General features: G+C 36.5%; 1 protein-coding gene across 1 annotated transcript; it reads left to right on the forward strand.

Annotated features, from left to right (window-relative positions):
* LOC18598403 (digalactosyldiacylglycerol synthase 1, chloroplastic) lies at positions 475-8,245 on the forward strand. Its single transcript, XM_018121626.1, has 7 exons — positions 475-1,191; positions 2,855-2,887; positions 4,790-4,877; positions 5,716-6,200; positions 6,290-6,556; positions 6,733-7,082; positions 7,267-8,245. Exons 1-7 carry the CDS (start codon positions 592-594, stop codon positions 7,799-7,801), a joined length of 2,358 nt encoding a protein of 785 aa, XP_017977115.1. The 5' UTR covers positions 475-591; the 3' UTR covers positions 7,802-8,245.

Genomic DNA, 9,007 nt, shown 5'->3' on the forward strand with positions numbered 1-9,007 from the left:
TATTTCTTGTTAAGAAACTGTCTGATTAAAAAATATAATATTTTTTAATTATATATAAAAATATTATTTATAATTAATTTTAAAATTCTTTGTGATTTCAATGCACAAAATCTTGATTTAACTACAACAAATCGCCCCACAAATGGGTGAGACAATATACTAGGCTGCAAAGGAAAAGTCGTATGGGGTGTTGTGCGACCAGCATCCACGCGCACGAAATCATAATCCCTTCCGAAGCATATCCCCACACGAAATCCCAACCTCACCTCCTCTCTCCTCTGCCCGCCAGCATATTCCTTACTCCAGAATATCCTCGCAACCGAATCAAAACCCGCCACCTCATCTTTACACTTGACATCCACCACGTCAGCGACGGACTGCCGAACCTCACCACTATTCCTACGTGGCATCCCACGTGTCGCCCCCGCTTCCAGAATTATTTGGAACACCGTTAAATTCTCAGTTCCTGTCCCTCTCCCCTTTCGCACCTCTGCAAATCCCAAAAACGTTAAAAAGGCCCAAAAAGATTTAAAATTTAAATTAAAATTCTCTGTTAACGGAAAATTGAAAACCCTAGTTGAATTTCGCGCCATGGACAACGCTACTCAAACTACGGCGGCTAATTCGAGTGCTTTCTCGTTCATTTCGAAAGGGTGGCGAGAGGTCCGTGACTCGGCCGACGCGGATTTGCAACTCATGAAAGATCGAGCCAACTCGTTCAAGAATCTCGCGGCGAGTTTTGACAGAGAAATTGAGAACTTAATACACTCGGCGGCTCCAAGTTTTTCGGTTCCGGCCATCCGTCAATCCTCGGAAATCGACTTCATGAAGAAGCTGCAGCCTAAGATATCTGAGTTTCGGAGGGTTTATTCTGCTCCGGAGATTAGCCGGAAAGTGATGGAGAAATGGGGGCCGAGGGCGAAGATAGGGATAGATTTGTCAAGGATAAGGAGCGCGATAGTGGCGGAGGTGCAGGAGACGGAGGAGGAGGATATGGATGGAATTGTTGAATATAACAAGGTTAGGAAAGGGAGGAGGGCGATGTTTAGAGAGGAAGGGCAATTTGGTGATTGGGAACCAATTCGGGCGTTGAAGACAAGGTTAAGGGAGTTTGAGAAGAAAAATTCTTCGGTGGAAATTTTTGGTGGGTTCAAGAATAGTGAGTTTGTGGAGAAAGTTAAGTCCAGTTTGGTAAGCTTTTCTTCCGCTTTTTTCTTGGTTGAGAGTTGAGACTACCTTCTTTGTGTTTTTTTTTTTTTTCTTTCCTGTTATTTGGCATAGTTTTCTTTTTAATATATAATTGATGGGTTAACTAGTTAGGGATTAATGTCAAGTTGTATAAGGGTACAGAATTGATGGTTGTAATTGCATGGATGTCTATAATCGCTCATCTGAATCAATTATATGTTTTTGGTTTATGCTTCATACAAGGGCTTTGTAGTTTCTGAATTCTCTAATTGATCTTTGTTTGGAATTAGGGAATTTTGATGAATATTGAGTGCCTGGTTCTACTTAGAAACTTGAAGTGTTGAGGATAATGAATTTCTAAATTATAACAAGATGTTAGATAATCCCATAAATTCATTTGAGGTTTTATGATGCTTGAATTCTTATGTAAAAAAAAAAAAGAATTTATAGGGGCTTGGAGGAGTGACTCTCTTACTAATGAAGGGTTTGATTGCATCTCAGAGTGTGGCTATGAAGTAGGAAATTTCATTGTTTAACATGGTTTATTGAGGTTTTTCTGTTTATCAGGACAAGAACAATTAAATGATTACTGCTTATTGCTACATATATGGTTTTTATCATCCTTTTTATTTTGGTTTCTTGGATGTTGTACTTTTAAATCAGAATGAACATGTCAGTGGCATGAATAGAAGATGTAATTTCTATGATTTAAAAGCATAAGATGAAAACTATGGTAACCTTTAGCTACTAAGGCCTTCTGTAGCACCTAATTACCACTAAACTAAGCATACTAGATACTCTTTTTTAAAGGCTGAATTCAATGGCACACCTTTTATTATTTTAGTAACTGGAATAAATAATGGCTGCTGTAGAATTGTTGTGTTAATTGATTGGCTCATATACTTTGCCTATGGATGCAGGAAATACTGTTGCAAAGAGCATGCATTCATATTTGAAGGCTAGTAAAATTGGTTTCCACACTTCAGTTCTATTGGTTCCTTGTACAATACCCTTTAATTAACGTTTAACAGAGGGTAGTATCTTGGCCTAATTAGTTAGTAGGTCCTTTTACTTTTGATACACTTGGTATTTTAACTACGAGTTAAGTAGTATCTCATCAGTTCCAGTTCTCCTATTTAGGAAGTCCTGTACTATTCTCTTACTAATTAGGCATTGTTGAGAAGAGAAATCAGGTCAAAGTATTTCTGGAAAGTTCAGATGTTCTGATGTTCATGGTGTTAAGAGGTAGTATATTACTTTGACCAATCAGTTATGCCAGGATAATGAAAATAAAATATTCCTTCCATTTGTTATGGGTATCATATTACTCTTATAAAATATTACTCTTACTAGCCTGAACCAAACATTCTTATAAAATATGATTTTTCTGTTTAGAACTTAAAGTTTCTGTGATGGAAAAAATGGAGTAGCTTGAAGTCTCAGCATTTGAGTTTGCTCACTCTATAATATTCCGAAAAGGAGCTTTGTTGGCTCTACTTTGATGGTATTTAGTTGGATATTGAACATTTTAGCTTGTAAAATTTTTGTGTACACTCCAGTTGTTTAATGTTGTGATTTTATTATCTTTCATTATCTTGATTACTATAAATAAAAATCCTTTTAGTACAGAATTGTTTGATTATTTATTTATTTATTTATTTTGCAGAAAGCAATTTGCAAGGAGCCTCACGAGTCGAAGGTTCCCTTCTAAACCTATTGGACTGTTGCTTTGTTTTTGTTTTATTTGTGATTCTTCGATGCAGTCATGTGATTTATATGCTTCAGGCAAATAGGTTTCCGTTTATTGTCAAGGGCTTCTGGAGGGTTTTTGTTTTTGTTTTGTAATGGGTGCCCCATATGATGTAATTGATGGCTTACAGATCAGAGTTACCTGGAACGTGGATCGATATGGTTTGCGGAACAGGAACTGGATTGTAAAACGCCCCTTATCTAAAATGTGGTATGATGGGGGTAGTCTTTTTTAAATCGTTCAATAGGGATATATATTTTTTATGTATATATATCTAATTCAAGGCTTCAAATCATTTATTATTAATATCAATCAAGACTTTGCATGAAAAATCAACAAAAGTTGCATTTTGGCCTAAGTTGGTTTTTAGTTAATTTTAAAATCCTTTAAATTCCCATTTGTAAAAAGTTTAAAACATTAAAATCTCTTAATTGCCCTTCAACTGGAAAGGTCTTTTTTTTTTTGGTTGGTTTTTGAAGGGCAACTTGAAAGTTAAAAACATAAAGATTCTTTTAGTTTACTGTCAATTAAGAAGCAAAAAGCCCCAGGTTGCTTTGAATTTTGCACCACTTCTCTTCCCTCTTACCTGTAGCTAGGAGCACCATCTTCTTGCTTCACAAAAGAGACAATTTCAGGCTGTCAGCACTGCTTTCCTTTGTTCCTCTGTCTATTCCTTCTAGAGATTTCTTCTTTCATTATATTTGTCATTGGATTGCATGTTTCACTTTTCCAGATTGCTAACAATCCGAGATTGGGATTGTGCAAACTAATTCGTAAATCGTATTGGGGTTGGCGAATTCGGGTAACTCTGTTACAGTTTTGCCAACTGTATAACAATGACATGTATGTTAGATAATAAGCATGAAAGCCATTCATAAGTTGTATAACTAACATAGTTCCATGTTAATGAATCAAAGACTGAAACTCCTTTGTTATGATAGGCAATAACTAGACCATGCTTCTACATGAAAGTAGGGTGATTGGGTCTATTTAGCTACTGGCATGCTTGCATTTACTTGGATAGTTGGCTATTTGATTGGGATTAGGGCAACATGCTATATAGTTATATCTTCATTCCTAGGCATAGCCACATTGGAGGTAAACACATAATTCTTTAAATTGTCTTCTGTGCTGGCCTGGGTTAAGATTTCTACCTCATTCACTGCATAACATTTTGGATATTCCTCTATATTGTAAGCCTACTTCACTTTTCATCCATTTATAGCCAATCCTTTGGGTTGATCAAGGTTGACATCACCTTGCTAAGGGTTTTAATGCCTCTTGACCTTAGGGAACTAAAGCGTGGGCTTATCTAGCTGGAAAGGACTGGAAACATGCGTGTAGAATTCACATAAACACTTCAACTTTGAATTTTTGGAAACATTTTCTCATATCTTCAGTTTTTTACCTTATACCTTTTGTTCACGTGTTTTACATTGCCGGTAGAAGTGATAGGTTATGTGATTGCAAGCCATCATATATTAATATACCATACAAGTACAGTGAACCAAATTGATCTAGTATTACTGAACATGCTATTCCCTACGTTTTGGATTGGGCCTTTCTTTTTATTTACATAGGCATAAGAATCGTGTGCTAAACTCCAGTCCTCTATACCTGTCCTAAACTTATTAAAGATAATCTAGGAGCAATGATTTGATTTTGATCATTTCATTACAAACATCTCTGTTGGAGATTGGGGCCAATCGTGTGGGGATAAAAAATTGAGCATGGCACTAGCTTTTAATGGATATTGTGTGCAGATGCAAACATGATTGAATATTTAAGATGTTTGGTAAAGTAGCAGTTGAATTATGCTGAATGCTGTTTGCTTTTTCCTGTCTGATATAGGAAGTACCCCCGCTTGATGTACCGGAACTGTTAGCATATTTGGTCAGGCAATCTGGGCCTCTTTTGGATCAACTTGGTGTCAGAAAAGGTAAGTTGCTATTTTTCTCTTATTTTTCTGTTTAAATGTCCAGGGATGAGTAGTTTTTTATTCTTCGAGTTTGAAATATTGTATTCCTTATCACCTTTTGGTTTGATCAATTTATGCAACCATATCTTCTGTACATTTAAAGAGTTATGTTCTCTCATTTCTGCTTTCCATTTTGATTCGCTATGCAGGGGCATTTTAGCTTATTTTTAGTTCATGTCCTGTCTATTGGGAATTAATGAAATTTTCTGTAAAAGCTTCATCTGACCAAATTAGGCTGGTTTCTTTCTCCTGGATTAATTGGGGCCACCACCTTGAATTAATCATTAACCCGCAATGCGTGAAATAGTCCTGAATTTGTTTTCTCTTCTAGGATAAGTTAGGTGGAATAATTAATAGTCTTGTGTTCACCTTTAGTGGGAGTTGATTGTTGGGGACTAGTGAGCCGCTGGGTGCTGGTTTACCTTTTGACCATCTTTCTATGTGACAGTGAAATAAGGATTGCACTTTTATTTTTCAAGAATGGACATACCACCTTTCCAATTTTTCAAGAATGTAAGATACTCACAAAATTGAAACTTCCATTTGACAATACCAGTTCCTCTTCTCCCCTTTTATCGTAGCTTTCTTTAGTATGAAGTCATTTTTGCTGTCAGAACTGATGTCATTAGATTGCTGTTTTACATCTATTAAGAAAAAAATCATTTAACATCTGTGGAAGTTTCATGCAATTTATATTTTATGCATTTCCCCCTTTTGTTGATTATCTATCTATATAATTTATTAGGTCAGAGAATCTGACTGCAAGTATATTTTACAAGTTCCTTAATTTTTGTTTCAGATCTTTGTGACAAGATAGTTGAAGGCTTGTGTAGCAAACGGAAGAATCAACTTGTTTTGCGCTCCCTTGCCGGGGGAGAACCACCTACTGTTGACAATGATAAGACAAATGATGAACTGGATCTAAGGATAGCCAGTGTCCTTCAAAGTACAGGGCACTGTTATGAGGGTGGCTTTTGGACAGACTTCATGAAGCATGATGACTCCGATGGGAAAAGGAATGTTGCCATTGTTACAACTGCCAGCCTTCCATGGATGACAGGAACTGCAGTAAATCCACTTTTTCGGGCAGCATACTTAGCAAAGTCAGCAAAACAAAATGTTACACTCTTGGTTCCATGGCTTTGCAGATCTGATCAAGAACTAGTTTATCCCAGCAATCTCACTTTCAGTTCACCAGAAGAGCAGGAGAATTATATACGTAACTGGCTTGAAGAAAGGATTGGCTTTAAGGCTGATTTCAAAATCTCCTTTTATCCAGGAAAGGTAACTCTTTAATGTATTACATTATGATCCATCTTCTCACTCATTAACCATACTTAATTAGTGACAAACTTGTTCTAATTGTTTCTTAGTTTTCAAAAGAAAGGAGAAGTATAATACCTGCCGGAGATACCTCTCAATTTATCTCATCAAAAGAGGCTGACATTGCTATCTTGGAAGAACCAGAACACCTGAATTGGTACCATCATGGTAAACGGTGGACTGACAAATTCAACCATGTTGTTGGTATTGTTCACACAAATTACTTGGAATATATTAAGAGGGAGAAGAATGGTGCTTTACAAGCATTTTTTGTGAAACACATCAACAATTGGGTCACCAGAGCATATTGCCACAAGGTGTGTATCGATTTTGTTTTATGCTTGTGTGGTATCTTGGAATATTATTTTTTCAATTCTAAATTGTATCAGATGTTTGGTCTGTGCACATATCAGACATTTAATTGTGTTATTGGTAAACTTTGAGAGTCATTCTTTGTATTGCATAAACTAAGTTGTTTGTGTTCACCCTTCAGGTTCTTCGCCTTTCTGCTGCAACTCAGGATCTACCGAAGTCTGTGATTTGCAATGTTCATGGTGTAAATCCAAAGTTTTTGAAAATTGGGGAGAAAGTTGCTGAAGAAAGGGAACTTGGGCAGCAAGCCTTCTCTAAAGGAGCATACTTCTTAGGCAAGATGGTCTGGGCAAAGGGATACAAAGAGTTGATAGATTTGCTGGCAAAGCACAAGGATGATCTTGATGGTTTCAAGTTGGATGTGTATGGAAATGGTGAGGATGCACATGAAGTTCAGAGTACTGCTAAAAGGTTGGATCTGAATCTTAATTTTCTGAAAGGAAGGGACCATGCAGATGATTCTCTTCATGGGTAAGGATATCTGGGCACTGCTCTTTTATGGCTGCACTGTTCTGTCTGATCATTTGCTGAGATGATGATTGTGTTTTGAAAAATATATTGAGAGAGAATCTTCATCAAGCGTCTACAAAAATAATCATTGTATCAGTATAGTTACTCCATTTATAATTTCTAACTTTCTCTTCTTTGCCTGAAGGTACAAAGTCTTCATAAACCCCAGTGTCAGTGATGTGCTCTGCACGGCTACCGCAGAGGCACTTGCAATGGGAAAATTTGTAGTATGTGCAGACCATCCATCAAATGAGTTCTTTAGGTCATTTCCAAACTGTCTGACTTACAAGACATCTGAAGACTTTGTTGCTAAAGTGAAGGAAGCATTGGCAAATGAGCCTCAACCCCTTTCACCTGAGCAAAGATACAACCTGTCATGGGAAGCTGCCACCCAAAGATTTGTAGAATATTCAGAGCTTGATAGAGTTTTGAATAATGAACATAATAGTGCAAAATTGAGAAGATCAAATGGAAAATTAATTGCAAAATCGGTTTCAATGCCAAGTCTCTCAGAGATGGTTGATGGGGGGTTGGCATTTACCCACTACTGTCTCACAGGGAATGAGTTCCTTAGACTTTGCACTGGAGCAATACCTGGTACACGGGATTATGACAAGCAACATTGTAAAGACCTTCATCTCTTACCTCCACAGGTGGAAAATCCTATCTATGGCTGGTAAGTAGATGTAAAAACTGTATTGACAATCTTGTGTATAATAGTCATGCACTGTCTGTAGTAGCTGGTAACCATCGCTTTTAGTCTAAAGGTTTCTTTTGCTTCAGTTAAGAATATATTTGTTTCTGAGGAAAGATATCTAGACAGTCTAGTATAAGTTTTGTTCTGTTTTCTGCCTTTTCCACCCTCGTGTTGTGAATAGATAAAAATAGATGCCAAAATATTTTTAAACTGTTGTGGGGTTCCATTTGGCTTTTCTTATTTTTGGTTGGGTGCATAAACTGTTCTTCCTCCGATATAGTTAGCTTGGTGTCTTGAGAAGAGATTTGGAGTACTTTCCTGATGACAGTCTGGGGTAAGATCAAACTGAACGATGCTTTGTTGTAAGTAATGGTAATATTTGAAATGTCTAAACAAGCTGCAAGAAAATTGTTGTGACTTTCCTTCATCTTTTGTTTTTTAGGTTTTATCTTTTCTAGGATTCAATTTAGGATTTGAGCTTGGTGCTTAACAGATTTTTTTCTTTCTCCTATGTATTGAGTTTGCTGTCCGCAGAGGATATATGAAGCCCCTTTCCTGATGAAAACCTCTGAGCATATGCTTGCAAGTATGTGCGTATATGCATCATGTGACAAACTATTCTTCTATCAATCAATTGTTCTTACAATTGACATGGATTTTGGGGTTAGCAACTGGCTTCTTCAATTGATTTTAAGCATTTGAACTCCATTGTTAGGTATTCTGCTGATTCAGAGCCACTGCCACAAGCCCCCTGCTTTTTTATTGGTTTTTACTAGTAACTACACTTATCTTTGTTGGTATCAATCTCCTGTAGTTGTTACCTATGTAATGTAGAGACTAGAACCCTACCTTTTTGGACATTTTTTGATGATATAACTTCTACAATATAATGGGAAAACCTTTTTGATCGTTGTGTACTTATATGGAAAGTCATGTTACTCATAGTGATATAGGTGGCCGATTATTTGTAGATATATTTACTCTCACATAATAGGTTCAGCACCTGGCTATCCGTGCTCGATGTCATAATTGTGTTGTGTAGAAATAAGATATCCATAGTTATAAGATAAACACGATTAATTAAACATGGTATAATCTTAAACACAAATATATATACGTTTATTAAACGTATAATACAAAATAATTTGTCCAACATGTTTTTTAGATGGGTGGGTTAAATTTTATATGA

This window comes from Theobroma cacao, chromosome 5, assembly GCF_000208745.1.
Source record: "Theobroma cacao cultivar B97-61/B2 chromosome 5, Criollo_cocoa_genome_V2, whole genome shotgun sequence".
Taxonomy (NCBI): Eukaryota; Viridiplantae; Streptophyta; class Magnoliopsida; order Malvales; family Malvaceae; genus Theobroma; species Theobroma cacao.